The sequence below is a fragment of the Martes martes genome (assembly GCF_963455335.1).
Source record: "Martes martes genome assembly, chromosome: 9".
Classification (NCBI taxonomy): Eukaryota; Metazoa; Chordata; class Mammalia; order Carnivora; family Mustelidae; genus Martes; species Martes martes.
The window spans coordinates 57,705,013-57,721,084 of record NC_137896.1 but is presented as its reverse complement, the minus strand read 5'-3'; the positions used below and the strand labels follow the sequence as shown (position 1 = coordinate 57,721,084).

Sequence of the window (16,072 nt, the reverse complement as noted above, 5' to 3'; positions counted from 1 at the left end):
CACACATCTATACATGGACAGACCTGCCATACATATCTCAGTATACCGCAGACTGTCTATTCATAGAGCAGTAGATTTTCTGGAAGTATTTTTGTTCTCACCTTTGACCTTCGAGGTAAGGTTTAGTAGACCAGGCTCAAAATACAGCATACTCACTTGTATTAGAAAATTGCACACATAGGAATTTTTCTGGATGTTCATTACCTTGAAATTTTATGAATTCTATGTGGCTGAAAGTTCTGAGAATACTTGATGAGTATATAAAGAGATATGAAAAATTACTTCACTGATTTTTAAAAAGTCTGTGTGCCAGATTTTTTAAAAATATCCTTCATGAGACAGGTGTATGTTTGTTTGCCAATTTTGGCTGAACCTGTCTTATTCTGTTTTCCAGAGAAACCACTAGAAGCAGAATCCTCAAGATGCATCGTGTAGAACTACTCTTGACATTTTTGGTGTTTATGTTTACAAGCACCTCAGGTAAGTAAGCATAATCATTCACAAGCATACTTGATGGGTAGTCTAGAGGGATTAGCAAGGTTTCACTTCTGTATGTGGAGGTGGCTATTGAGGATGCTGAATTTATTAAAATTAGTGGTTTTAGATTTTACTGTGAAAGTTGCCAACCCTTTGATGTCCCTGATATAGAGAACAAAAGTTCTCTGAGTTTATGCAGAGAGAGCAGGATTGTTTCTGGAAACAAATAACACTGGTCTGAGATGAAAATCTGCTTTATGTTATTTAAAACTGAAAAGTTCACAGCCATCTTTGTTATTGATTTTTAGAAAGTTTTACACACATTCTTTTTCTTCCAACATGAAGGCCAAGATTCATCTCATTATTCAGGTAGTGAAGGCAGTGAGTGGGAAATATTCCAGTTAGAAAGAGTACATAAGAAAGACTGCATAGACTGGGAAAAGCAAGTAGGATTTATATCAGGTGGCAGGTACAAGTTAAAACTGATTAGCAGTGATGGCTTGGAGACTTTTATTGAGAAGGATTCTGTGGGTTCATCAGGATTCTTTGGAGAAGAGATTCATGACTGATTAGAAGTTTCTCCTTATGCTTTGGAGGACCAGGTGGGAACACAAATACTGATTTGCCTTGTTCTGTTATCTAGGAGGGGGTAACATATGAGCCCATATCCCCTACTTTGAGAATTATTGCTGACAAAATAGGAAATTTAAGTTACTGATACTTTCAAATAATTCCAGTCTCATATTTACTTAAGTGGGTCCATTTTTGTTGAGATCCAGATAATGCAATACTACCCAGATGTAAAAGGAAGGAGGTAGATGTGCTCCTCTTGATGCCGGATGACTAATCTGTTACGAACTGCAGAGTGAAAAAGCAAGATGCAAGAAAGCGTGCACCGTGGGTTCCTTGTTCCATAGACATGCACTAATAACCTTGCTCCCAAGTTACTATGACACATGTTTCAGGTTCAAAAATAGTCAGATAGCCCATTCTATAAGGCTACTAAGGTCCCAGCTCTTTGTCCTTTCAGGTATCTGAAGAGCACCTTTCATAAAGGGTTGACTCTGGGCAAATATGACAATATTCCACATGAGGATTAATTTAACCTAGTAGAAGTTGAATGACAATATCCCATATATTGTTCAAACTCTAGATATTTCCCAACACACCCATCCTTCCACAGGATCTAGGTTGTTGACCCTGTTGGATTCTTACTCTCTGTTCATGGAGGAATGGAAGGACCTGCTCTGGACAGTCCATACACTTTGAACTCCATTCATTTTTTTTCCAATCAAAAACCATTTCTAATCTACAAAGCCTATAGTGTGAAGCCGAAGATTAGGTAGCAGAAGCCGTTAGCTGCTAGGCGAGCATGAACTTTCATCTCCAACCATCTACCCCTGGAGAATCTGTAAGCCAGGTTAACTTTCTGCAAATGATAGGTCCTCCCTCAAAGAAATGGTAGATGTGTCTATCCCAACACAGGCACAGGTCTTTATAGAAGTATTTGGGTTTTTTTAAGTGGGACCAAAACCTAGAAATAACCCATATGTTCAACACCCATGGAATGGATAAATTGTCAAATATGAACACAACTGGATGTACTAACTATGAGGAAAAGGACAAATCACTGCTTCATGCAGCAACACGGATGTCTTTCGGAGACTGTAGGATCTGTGTCCTTTGTTTTATGTATATCACATCCCTGAAACAGGAAAATAAATGAAATTGCTTTTGACATGCCATCCTTTCGGATGTCAATTAAAACTAACACCAACACGTACACATGTATCACACCTTCTGTGTTGAAGTAGTGAAATGTAAGATGGAGTTTCTATAACAACCACCAAACTCAAGGTTGGTATACATTAACACTTGTACTTTGAGGTAAATTTGACATCCATGTTTTCAAAGAATGCTTCTACCGTTTGAGCCACTTCCTCTTGACATTGTGGTTAACAACATCGAGTTAAAACCAGATCGTTGCTTTGAGAAATAGACCCTAACTGGAGAGGAGACATTTTCTCCATGCCCTCAGAGAAATGCTCTACTTAATTTAAGGATTCTCATTCTCAAAATTCAGTTAAAGGGCACCATGGGTGGGAATGTAAATTGATGCAGCCACTTCAGAAAACACTATGGAGGTTCCTCAAAAAATTACAAATAGACCATACGATTCAGTAATTTCACTTCTGAGTATTTATCCAAAGGAAAAAAAACACTAATTTGAAAAGATACATGCATCTCTATGTTGACTGCAGTGTTATTTACAATGGCCATCTATCCACTGATAGATGAATGGATGAAGACATTGTGGTGGATATATATACACACACAATAAAATATTACTCAACCACAATAAAGAGTAAGGTCTTGCCATTTGGGACAACATGGGTGGACCTAAAGTGTATTATGCCAAGTGAAATAAGTCAGAAAGAGAAAGACAAATACCATATAATTTTCTTATATGTGGAATCTAAAAAATAAATGAATAAACCAACAAGCAAATGCAGACTCTTTAAAATACAGAGAACAAGTTGGTGGTTTCCAGAAGGGAAGCAGGGGAGAGTGAAATACATAAAGGAGAATAAGAAGTAAATCTTCCAGTTATTATAATAAAATAAATAAATCATGGGGATGATTTATAGCATAGGCAGTATGGTCAATAATTTCATAATAACATTGTATGTGATAAAGGATGACGACACTGAATGATGGTTAACACCAAGTAATGTATAGAATTGTTGAATCAATATGTTGTACACCTGAAACTAATAACACTGTATGTTATTTATACTTGAATAAAATAAAAGGGCACGCTGGAGCCACTGGAGAACAGGATATGGAAAGGGTCCATGAGGGCTGACTTTGAACTATCAGAAGTTCAAAACAAGGGGAATGATGACTCTCTTAGCTGAAAGGATCAGATAACTTGCCAGAGTACCTGGGTTGATTGAGAAAGAGGGAGGGAGGGAGAGAGCAAGCTTGCAAGAGCACTCAAGGAGGGAATTAACAGATACCTAGACTTGGAGTGATACTGTATTAATCAGTTCTTGATGATTCATGTGGTAACTTGGAGAGATAATGGGCTCACACACACTCTGAGCTACACAGGAACCCCTTAACTGTCCCCCGGGCTGCCCAGGGAATGGTCAGGTAAACTGATTGAAGGTACACTTCTAGTGAGCCAGGTGAGGAACTCTGAGGCCTCTAGATTTCTTGTTTTCATTTCCATGGAGATGCCCCAGCTAGCGACATTTTTTGGGGGGTGGGTGTGGCAACACTGTGACCTCTGTAGCTTTCCTTAGGAGGAAGCTGTCATGTATAACATTTTCTTTGAAAAGCTTTCACTGTATTCATCTGTCTTCTAGCTCTGGTAGGTTAGGTTTTGGTGCTGCCCTGTTTGGAAAAAGTTGTTGGAAATTTTGTCTTCATTTATGCCCTGAGAGTGTCCTGGTGTTGGAAAGATTGACCTGTCTCTTAGTGTTGGAAAGATTGAACCTAAAATGAGAACTCACAAGACTGAGACGTTGGGGTTGCTCAGAACTTTCTTACTCACCTGGCTTATTCGGCTCATCCATTAGGAAAGAAAAAACATTCACCTTTGTCATTCTCATTTTTTTTTCTTTTACTTTGTTAATCTTATGAAGAAACCTGTACTTTACGTTTTAACATCACCGCAGTCAGAGGGGAGCCTTTCTATCTGAAATATTGCTCATCAGCATCTGAGCCCAAGAATGAAACAGCTGCCGTAAGATGGTACAAGAGTAGTGGATCCCACGGGCGCATTGAGCTAAACTCAAGCAGTTTTCCCAGAATTTCTCTGCACGATTATGTTTTGGAGTTTTGGCCAGTGGAACTGGAGGACAGTGGATCTTACTTTTTCCATATGGGGTGAGTATAGCTTCTCTTTGTGTCAGCGTTGTTCATCACACTCTTGGACTTAGCTCAGCAAATCAGATATACAACAATCAGAGAGGATAATCCGTGCATTTACTCTCCCCCGCCCTTCCTACACCGTGCAATAAATACTTCGTTATGGAAAAATCAAATTAAATATTTGCCCTTGTGTTTATCTGCTTAGTGATCTTAGTGAAAGAGGACCTTAATATTTCTTTTAGGGGATCCTTACCAAAGATACGTGGGTGCCAAATGAAATTCATTTTAAAATTCAGCTGCTCCTATGGTGTAGAGTCGCTGGTCAGATGGGATCAGTGAAGACTCCTTAATGACCATGCGGTGAGGGGGGGCAGTGTCAGCTTCCCAGGTGGTGTCCTCGGGCTCGGGCTCAGGGTCAGAAGGGGTGTAGACTCATCCAGAGCCAGTTTTCCAGGGTTTGTTTGGTATCTGGTGGTAGTGTGGGTGAAGGATGTGTGAGCCTTACAGCCCACCACAGACCTATAGCCAGGGGCGTTGAGAGAGAAGAGCACAGAAAAAGCTTTGCGTGACCTTCATGGGACAGACCCCTGTAGTCTATGCCAGGACACTCATAATCAAGAGTCTAGGAGTCATCAGTTCTATGAAATTAGAAAAACCAACTGAATGTTTCAGTGACTATCCCTGAACTAAGTTTTCTCTATACTTTCTTTGGTAGGCTGGGAAGGAGCAACTGGGACAGCAATGTTCTGTTGATGGATTATTGGTCTTGATTATGTGTCTTTTTATAGAGATATGAGGCTGAGATCTGATCTGGTGGAAGAGAGCTCAGGGCCAGGTGAGGGAGCGGTGGTGGTATGCTCTTGGGTGTAGTAGATTTCTGGGGTGGGTCCCGATTGTTATCAACGGTGGTGTTGAGAGCAGAGTGAGGCATCCTGGTGAAACCTTGTTATCACTTGTGTGGTTTTGCACAAAGTGAGGTCATTTAGGTTTGTTTCTATACATAGGAACCCCCAGGAGTCAGAAAGAAATTCAAGAACTCTTTTCCTGTTGTTTGTTTTGACCTGTTATAAATTTTACGTGTTCCCTGAAGAGGGACGATTCTAGAAGTAGGTCACAACTGGGTGTTTTTGCACTAAGGTAGAATGAATACTCACAAATGGGGTAAAAAAAAAATCTCCGTAACCTTGATCAAATAAAGGCATGATTTAAATGGAAGAAGTACCCCGGACAGGGCAGGAAGAACGCATTGAGGGGAAGAAGAGCCAGTTATCCACAGAGGACGCTTGGAGACAGATAGGGACAAAAGCCATTAACTGTCTCTCTGATAGGGAGAGTGAAGAACATAGCCTGGGTTAGGAAGGCAAAGTGGAAGCATCAACTAGAAACAGGCTGTCGGAGAAGTATGGAGATCTAGGAAGATATCTGACGGGGCAGGAAAAGCAAGGTTGCTCCGTGGCTGTGGTGATGAACTTTGAAAGGTGTTGGAGGCTGAGCAATAATGTGAGACTAAAGTGATGGAATGAGGAGAGCCTTGACAGTGGTTTTGAAAATCAGTGGGTGGGCGGCGGGGGGCAGCACGTGGGTGGCTGAGTCTGTTGAGCTGAGCATCTGCCTTTGACTCCAGTCATGATCTTGGGTCCTGGGATCGAGCCCCGCATCAGGCTCCCTGCAGCAGGGAGTCTGCTTCGCCCTCTCCCCTAGCTTGTGGTCACTCTCTCTCTTTTACTCTGTCTCTCAAATAAATACATAAAACTTTTAAAAAAAGGAAAAAAAAAGAGAAAATCAATGGGAACCTACACAGGTTGTTTTGGACATGTAGGGGCATTGAAGATGGGGATTTCTTTAAATTTGGGACACCTGTGTGTGTGCACATGTGTGCATGTGTGCACAGATTTAGGTGTATAAGTCTTTCTAATTTCACATGGAATCCGTTGAAGACCAGATTCCACCCCCTGGCATCCCTCCATTAGAACCATAATCCTTTTGTTTTTCAGGAATCTTCAGCTCATAATCAAAGGTCCCTGGAGACTGATACTTGAATTGTGAAGTCAGATCAAATTTAAGGAGGAAATCCACCAAGAAGGGAGGGGATGCAGGAGAGAGGGGTTTTTCATGCTAGAGAGAAAGGCATGAAGATAGAGAGAAAAGCACACGCAAAAATCTCACAATCACGTTCTAGATTGGCTTAGTAAGGGGCCTCCCAAGAATGGGCTAGAGCTTTACAGATCCCCTCTTGTATGGCAGGAGGGGCTCCTGTGGCCAGGAATGGATGGCCTTGAAAGGTAACAGGAATGGTCACAGCTTTGGGTCAGTTGGCCTCAGCGTCACAGTGGCCCTCAAGCTCCCTGAGCAAGGACGGTGTGCCCTTGTTTCCTCATTCCCAGTGCGGTGGCTAGGACACAGAGGCATTCTGCCAGTCAGTACTTACTGGGTGTTAGGAATTGGGGACTGCAGAGATAGAGAACAATATGGCCCAGTAAGTTGGAAATATGCATATACTCTCTTCCTCAGAAGCAACAGGACAGAAAGATTTAGAAATACATCTCTGTCCAGCTCAGCAGTGCTGAAGTTGGAAAAAAAAATTAGACACATTTGAGAAGAAGATGATGTCAATGGGATTCTGAACCCTTTCCAAGGGCCGGGTAGCTCTATTATAGTCCATGGCCTTTGACCTACTGCCTTTAACCTTTAGGACAGCTTGTCAGTGCACTCGTCGCTTCCCGCCCAGCCCTGACCACTCTTGTATGAACACCCACCCAAGGGAAGGGCCAGACCCACCTTGACTGTGAGAGCATAGTATTGGGCTGCAGGCCTGCACAATTCGGCCAAACCGAATTGTGTTGCATCCTGACCTTGCTGCTGACTGGTGTGGGAACTTGGGCCAGGTACTCAGCTTTAAGTGAAGTTTAGCTTTCTTATTTCGCATAAGAGAAATCGTCATCCCCGTTGCCCATGCACAGTACAATGCCTGGAGCTCAGTGAGCACTAGTCTTCCCTCCACGCTCCTGTAGACCTAGAGGGGGACTGTGAGGGCCTGTGGTGGGTACAGAAGGCACAGAGGACAACTTAACACACGTCTGTTGTATTTAGTATGGGGATCTATATGTCATATATGCAGTTTCAACAAACTTCAGGTTGCAAACATTTCCTTGTTTAGAAGCTCCTTTTTAAAAACTGTGTTAAAGTTGTTTCATCTCCCAGATTACTAATTTCTAATCAGAAGGAACAACATCGATAAAATCTATTCAAACTAATGTTTGCTTAGTAGAGTGCTAATATAGCTATGCAGTCACTCCAGACTTGGCTTTAATCAACAGTAAGAGAAGAGGATTGGAAGAAACCACCCAGAGAAATATAAAACCCAGTGCATTTATACAGATTTATAGAAAACAAATTCAGGAGCCTGTTTGTGGACCTCATCAACCCACTGCTACTGTCCCATTCTGAGTTGAGAATCTTTGGACTTGTCCATCTCCAAAGATCATTGAAGTTTTAGACATTTCTGTTCAGACACCCATAATATATGCTCTGCATAGGGTGAGTGTGTTTGTGTATGTAGAACTGCTCAGGTTTTTCTCTTTCAATGCCCTTTAGCCTTGTACCATGACAATTGTTAAATTTCTTGCTGCACTGAACCAAAATGGGACACAGCAGGGTCTGGGCATCAGTGAATGAGCCTCTTAATATGAAAATAAGGAAAGATTTCCACTGGGTGGATTGGTTACTAAAAGGTGGTATTTGCAAAGCCTTGGTACTAATCATAAAATATCTTTAAACCTTTATTTCATAGAAATGTTACACGTGAATGGAAATTAAATGTCATTGGAAGAAGTAAACACAGATGTTTTGCTGAAAAACTACTAATTAGTAAAACTGTGGAAGTTCAGAAATATTTGCAAGTCAAATGTATAAATACACACTATCAAAAACTGGCCAACAGAACATCACTGTATAAGGTAGCACTTTTAAAATATTTTAACTTAAGGGGCAACTGGGTGGCTCAGTGGTTTAAGTGTATGACTCTTGATTTCAGCTCAAGTCATGATCTCAGGGTCATAAGATTGAGCCCAACGTCAGGCTCTGGGCTCAACCCAGAGTCTGCTTGAGATTCTCCTGTCCCTTTGACCCTCCCCACCACAGTCTCCCTCTCTCTCTCTCTCTTAAATAAATAAGTCTTTAAAAAATATTTTAACTTAAGACTTGAGGAAAAAAAGACAAAAATCCAAAATGAGAATCTCCTGGTTGTGGACATCCTTGTCTTGTCACATACAAGTTGTCTGACCCCTCGATAGCTCAGCCAGCCCATCTGAGCAAGGTGCTCCCAACAGGGTTGCTCAGATGAGCTCCTGCCCCATGTTACGTGTTCAGTAAATGGTAACAGCTTCCTCTTCCTTGTCCCTCCTTCATTTTCCTTCTCTTTTGATAAATTTCTAGGAATGCAAGCTTATGGGTTTTCATTTTCTTCTGCCACATATATTTAAAATTTTAAATTCTATTGTATATCTACTTTTTTTCTAAACATATGAGTTCCTTTTGTAAAAATGGAAGATGGAAAAATGCACAGTAAAGAGAGCAGAGCTCACTCAGAATTCCACCAGCCAGAGACTTTGGGATTTGTGTGTGTGTGTGTGTGTGTGTGTGTGTGTGTGAGAACATCTATTTTTAAAAAGTGGTAATTACAAAAAATTTTTTAAAATAAAAATGCTATTTTTAATGGCTTATATTTTTTCTCTAGTCATTAAAAATTATACGGTAATTATTCCCCTACATCTTTAAACATCCTTCCAAACATGGGATTTTGTTGTTTCTTACACTTGTGTTTAACTGTTCCACTGGTATTGGGCATTTGTTAGTTTCCTACTTTTCACTATTATTTACAAGGCTAAAATAAATATCATTCTCATAAGTCTTAGGGTGTATGTATGATTTTATTCTTCAATCACATCCCTAAAGTAGAATTATTGGCTGAAAGGCTGTGAGTACAGTTATGGCTTTTGCTCCACATTATTAAACAACTCTCTGGGGAGCTATGCTAGTTCAAAACCCTCTTTTCAACCACTACCACACACTGTGAAATCTGACATGCACAGTTTCTGTAATTTTTAGTAGTTTTTTCCCCATTTCTTTTCTTAATAATGAACATTTTTATATATTTATTACATCTTAGTATTACTTCTTTTGTGGATTATCTATTTTCTTCAGCTGGTGTACCTTTTACTTGAATTGTAAGAGCTTTTTTAGACAATAGCATGGAGATTATATACACATTCACAAATGTATCATATATAAACTTATACGTGTATATATAATACATTTACATACATAACATACATACAATCAGACATCCAACAGAAATTATATTATTTCTCTAGAAGAACAAACCGGACAAATGTAACTCTGTTACAGAAATTTTAAAGAATTCTATGGGAGAATGAGCCACACAGAAGCCCTTCAGAGAGTTGAAGCTACAGATGATTTCCTAGAAAACTTTGTTTGCATATTTTGGTTCACCACTGTTTACTAGTGATTTTTGAAGGAGAGCTCTTATGCTTTCTAAATGTCTGAGTCAGTCCTGAGTTTACTTGACTCTATTTCCTGTCAAAAGTGCAAATATTTGACAGTACATATAAATTTGTGAGTTTCAGTGTACTAGGTTTCAAGAAATCTCAACATGTAGATATTTAAATTTAGAAAATATATCTATTGAGGATATTTCTAGCTAGATGATTAAACACAGGGCTCGGTATTCTCAGCCTATTTACAGATCATGGCCTGCCTGAGGGGAGGGGAGCAGGGAAGCTAAATCAGAAAACAAATGATTGGAAATAAAAGTGAAGAGTCTTTGATATTTTAATGTGCCTTATTAAAAACCCTTTGGGGTCACACATGTGTATGTGTGACATACACAGAAACAATTTACTGAAGTGAGAACACATGTGAATGCATCACAAACCCATGCTAAGCACCCCTCTGGGCCTAGCCCCAGTTGCTGCCAGCTTTGGCACCTTCAAGAGAGGTCTGTGGGCAGTACATTCTCCTTGTTTGCTGTTTGCAGAGATGGTATAGCATAGTCAAGTTAGCAGTTTCGCTTCCATATTCTGTATCTGGGTCTTAGATCACTTCAGAACCTCTTCTATGGGTGGCCGATGGCTAGATTGAAGAAGGTGGCTATTTTATTATTCCTTCTTGTGACCTGTATGGAAATTTGTGATGGAGAGACATGTTTGTGTGTGCCTATGGATTTGAATATTCTTGATAAACTTCTAATCAGTCCACTGACTTCTGGTGGAAGACATCAAGGGGGTGGGTGGTCTGCTAGGTACTCAGGTATGCATGTAATTCTGCTCCCACCCCCAGGACGGGTAGTCCTGAGTATATGGACTTAGACTAAAAGTGTTACAAAATAGAGTTGTACAAAAGTTTACATCCAAGCAGGAATTTTTTTGTTGTAATGCGTGCACGCTCTCTCTCTCTCTCTCTCTCCTCCTTTAGCTCCATCCTTCCTCCCGTCTCCCTCTCCCTTTCTTTTTACCCTTCCTACCCTCTATGTGTAAAAGAGAGAAATTAAAAGAAAATGACAGGAGCAGCTACAGCACCCCCCTATATTCTGTTTCCCAGCATGTATTAATAACAATGATAATAACAGTAACGGGACTGTGTCTCATTGTTGCCACAGAAGCAATCCCAAAGCACTGGGACATTGACTCAGAAATTGCCAGTTTTCATTCTGTTTCCCCTTTTTAATAAAAATCTTTTAAAAATTTGAATCAATGTTATATGATACTGCTTTTACTTAAAATATTTTAACTTGCTGCTTCTTCTTTTTTTATAAAACAGAACTGTGAAGAGATAGAGAACAATAAAAACGCAGTTTTACAGAAGAATGCAGAGTTTGAAGATCAGGGATATTACACTTGTGTGTATTTCATTCCTCATAATGGAAAACTATTTCATGTCACCAAAACCTACAATATAACGGTAGTTGGAGGTAAGAGAAATTTGAGAATCAGAAAGAAACAAACGCATCTTTGTAAAACTGAGTTTTCTTTGTCAGGTAGCACAGGAATCCAGAGGCAAGTTACTTGGAGTTGTGACCACATCACTAGCTCAAATATAAGGGTCAAATCACTGGGGCATCATTTACTGCACTGGAAAGATTTTTTTTGGCTTGGCGGGGTCGGTGGTAGTAAATGACCTTTATATATGTTAGCCTCCCATGAGCCAATGCTCTTATTTCATGGAGGAATTTGTGAAATCTCTTGTGGTTTAGGATATGCTTTCGCCCAACAGATATTTGTCAAAGTGTCTATATGCAATAAACTGTACTGAGCATCAAGGTAAAGGAGGCAGAGAAATAGGAAATGAAGAGGAATTTGATTACAGGCAGGAGAGTTGGTAAACCATGTAGGAGTACCCTCACTTATGAAACCAGATTCATCTGTGAGGTGTTTAGGATGCAGAGAGAGTCAGAGGAAGATCAGAGTCAGGGGACTCTGAGCTGAGTTTAGAGGTTGACCATGACAGGTGGGCAGGAGGACATGCCGAGGACAGTGTGCTCTGGGTTTTCAATAATACACTTCAAGTTTTAGTGGATGGCATACTGTCTTAAAGATACCCTTTTATACCACCTCTCCCCCAGGGCTCCTACTGACATTCCTAGCCGGGGGGGGGGCAGTGGGGGAGCAAAAGACAGATCTAGAAAAATAAAAGCAATAGCAATTTTCTTTTTCTTTTTTTTTTAATTTTTTATTTTAATAAACATATAATGTATTTTTATCCCCAGGGGTACAGGTCTGTGAATCGCCAGGTTAACACATTTCACAACACTCGTCATACCACATACCCTCTCCAATGTCCATATCCCCACCACCCTCTCCCGTCCCCCCTCCCCCCAGCAACCCTCAGTCTGTTTTTGAGATTGAGTCTTTTATGGTTTGTCTCCCTCCCAATCCCATCTTCTTTCATTTATTCTTTTCCTAGCTCCCCCCAACCCCCCCGCATTGCATCTCCACTTCCTCATATCAAAGAGATAATATGATAGTTGTCTTTCTCTGATTGACTTATTTCAGTTAGCATAATACCCTCTAGTTCCATCCACGTCATCTCAAATGGCAAGATTTCATGTCTTTTGATGGCTGCATAGTATTCCATTGTGTATATATACCACATCTTCTTTATCCATTCATCTGTTGATGGACATCTAGGCTCTTTCCACAGTTTGGCTGTTGTGGACATTGCTGCTATAAACATTCGGGTGCACGTGCCCCTTCGGAGCACCACGTTTGTATCTTTAGGATATATACCCAGTAGTGCAATTGCTGGGTCATAGGGTAGCTCTATTTTCAGTTTTTTGAGGAACCTCCACACTGTTTTCCAGAGTGGTTGCACCAGCTTGCATTCCCACCAGCAGTGTAGGAGGGTTCCCCTCTCTCCGCATCCTCGCCAGCATCTGTCATTTCTTGACTTGTTAATTTTAGCCATTCTGATTGGTGTGAGGTGGTATCTCATTGTGGTTTTGATTTGTATTTCCCTGATGCCAAGTGATGTGGAGCATTTTTTCATGTGTCTGTTGGCCATTTGGATGTCTTCTTTGCAGAAATGTCTGTTCATGTCCTCTGCCCATTTCTTGACTGGATTATTTGTTCTTTGGGCATTGAGTTTGCTAAGCTCTTTATAGATTTTGGATACTAGCCCTTTATCTGATATGTCGTTTGCAAATATCTTCTCCCATTCTGTCAGTTGTCTTTTGGTTTTGTTAACTGTTTCCTTTGCTGTGCAAAAGCTTTTGATCTTGATGAAATCCCAATAGTTCATTTTTGCCCTTGCTTCTGTTGCCTTTGGCGATGTTCCTAGGAAGAAGTTGCTGCGGTGGAGGTCGAAGAGGTTGCTGCCTGCATTCTCCTCAAGGATTTTGATAGATTCCTTTCTCACATTGAGGTCCTTCATCCATTTTGAGTCTATTTTCATGTGTGGTGTAAGGAAATAGTCCAATTTCATTTTTCTGCATGTGGCTGTCCAATTTTCCCAGCACCATTTGTTGAAGAGGCTATCTTTTTTCCATTGGATATTCTTTCCTGCTTTGTCGAAGATTAGTTGACCATAAAGTTGAGGGTCTATTTCTGGGCTCTCTATTCTGTTCCATTAGTCTATATGTCTGTTTTTGTGCCAGTACCATACTGTCTTGATGATGACAGCTTTGAAATAGAGCTTGAAGTCTGGAATTGTGATGCCACCGACTTTGGCTTTCTTTTTCAATATTCCTTTGGCTATTCGAGGTCTTTTCTGGTTCCATATAAATTTTAGGATTATTTGTTCTATTTCTTTAAAAAAATGGATGGGATTTTGATAGGGATTGCATTAAATGTGTAGATTGCTTTAGGTAGAATAGACATTTTCACAATATTTGTTCTTCCAATCCATGAGCATGGAACATTTTTCCATTTCTTTGTGTCTTCCTCAATTTCTTTCATGAGTACTTTATAGTTTTCTGAGTATAGATTCTTTGCCTCTTTGGTTAGATTTATTCCTAGGTATCTTATGGTTTTGGGTGCGATTGTAAATGGGACTGACTCCTCAATTTCTCTTTCTTCTGTCTTGTTGTTAGTGTAAAGAAATGCGACTGATTTCTGTGCATTGACTTCATATCCTGACACTGTACTGAATTCCTGTATAAGTTCTAGCAGTTTTGGAGTGGAGGCTTTTGGGTTTTCCACATATAGTATCATATCATCTGCAAAGAGTGATAGTTTGACTTCTTCTTTGCCGATTTGGATGCCTTTAATTTCTTTTTGTTGTCTGATTGCTGAGGCTAGGACTTCTAGTACTATGTTGAACAGCAGTGGTGATAACGGACATCCCTGCCGTGTTCCTGACCTTAGTGGAAAAGCTTTCAGTTTTTCTTCATTGAGAATGATATTTGCGGTGGGTTTTTCATAGATGGCTTTGATAATATTGAGGTATGTGCCTTCTATCCCTACACTTTGAAGAGTTTTAATCAGGAAGGGATGCTGCACTTTGTCAAATGCTTTTTCAGCATCTATTGAGAGTATCATATGGTTCTTACTCTTTCTTTTATTAATGTATTGTATCACATTGATGGATTTGAGGATGTTGAACCAACCTTGCAGCCCTGGAATAAATCCCACTTGGTCGTGGTGAATAATCCTTTTAATGTACTGTTGGATCCTATTGGCCAGTATTTTGGTGAGAATTTTCGCATCTGTGTTCATCAAGGAAATGGGTCTGTAATTCTCTTTTTTGGTGGGATCCTTGTCTGGTTCTGGGATCAAGGTAATGCTGGCCTCATAGAATGAGTTTGGAAGTTTTCCTTCCATTTCTATTTTTTGGAACAGTTTCAGGAGAATAGGAATTAATTCTTCTTTAAATGTTTGGTAGAATTCCCCTGGGAAGCCGTCTGGTCCTGGGCTTTTGTTTGTTTGGAGATTTTTGATGACTGTTTCAATCTCCTTACTGGTTATGGGTCTGTTCAGGTTATCTATTTCTTCCTGGTTCAGTTGTGGTAGTTTATATGTCTCTAGAAATGTATCCATTTCTTCCAGATTGTCAAATTTGTTGGCGTAGAGTTGCTCATAGTATGTTCTTATAATTGTTTGTATTTCTTTGGTGTTGGTTGTGATCTCTCCTCTTTCATTCATGATTTTTTTTTATTTGCATCCTTTCTCTTTTCTTTTTGATAAGTCTGGCCAGGGGTTTGTCAATTTTATTAATTCTTTCAAAGAACAAGCTCCTAGTTTTGTTGATTTGTTCTATTGTTTTTTTAGTTTCTATTTCATTGATTTCTGCTCTGATCTTTATGATTTCTCTTCTCCTGCTGGGTTTAGGCTTTCTTTGTTGTTCTCTCTCCAGCTCCTTTAGGTGTAGGGTTAGGTTGTGTATTTGAGACCTTTCTTGTTTCTTGAGAAAGGCTTGCACTGCTATATATTTTCCTCTCAGGACTGCCTTTGTTGTGTCCCACAGATTTTGAACCATTGTGTTTTCATTATCATTTGTTTCCATGAATTTTTTCAATTCTTCTTTAATTTCCTGGTTGACCCATTCATTTTTTAGAAGGATGCTGTTTAGTCTCCATTTATTTGTGTTCTTTCCAAATTTCCTCTTGTGATTGAGTTCTAGCATCAGAGCATTGTGGTCTGAAAATATGCAGGGAATGATCTCAATCTTTTGGTACCGATTGAGACCTGATTTATGACCCAGGATGTGGTCTATTCTGGAGAATGTTCCATGTGCACTAGAGAAGAATGTGTATTCTGTTGCTTTGGGATGGAATGTTCTGAAGATATCTGTGATGTCCATCTGGTCCAGTGTGTCATTTAAGGCCTTTATTTCTTTGTTGAACTTTTCATTTTTTTTTTTTTTTGAGAGACAGAGCAGGCACACATGGGCCCATGAGGGAGGAGCCAGAGGGAGAAGCAGACTTCCCAGTGAGCAGGGAGCCTGTTGTGGGACTCGATCCCAGGACTGTGGGATCATGACCTGAGCTGAAGGCAGATGCTTAACCCACTGAGCCACCCAGGCACCCTCTTTGTTGATCTTTTGCTTAGATGATCTGTCCATTTCAGTGAGGGGAGTGTTAAAGTCCCCTGCTATTATTGTATTACTGTCTATGTATTTCTTTGATTTTGTTATTAATTGGTTTATATAGTTGGCTGCTCCCATGTTAGGGGCATAGATATTTAAGATTGTTAGGTCTTCTTGT

General features: G+C 40.1%; 1 protein-coding gene across 1 annotated transcript in view; it reads left to right on the top strand.

Annotated features, from left to right (window-relative positions):
- Positions 1 to 280: 280 nt before the first annotated feature.
- Positions 281 to 16,072, top strand: part of IL18R1 (interleukin 18 receptor 1) — a 34,399-nt gene continuing 18,607 nt past the window's right edge. The window contains exons 1-4 of the mRNA XM_080814417.1: positions 281 to 480; positions 4,128 to 4,371; positions 8,147 to 8,312; positions 11,194 to 11,344. Of these exons, the coding sequence (XP_080670543.1) occupies positions 423 to 480; positions 4,128 to 4,371; positions 8,147 to 8,312; positions 11,194 to 11,344 (619 nt within the window). The 5' untranslated portion in view covers positions 281 to 422. The remainder of the gene's footprint in view (positions 481 to 4,127; positions 4,372 to 8,146; positions 8,313 to 11,193; positions 11,345 to 16,072) is intronic.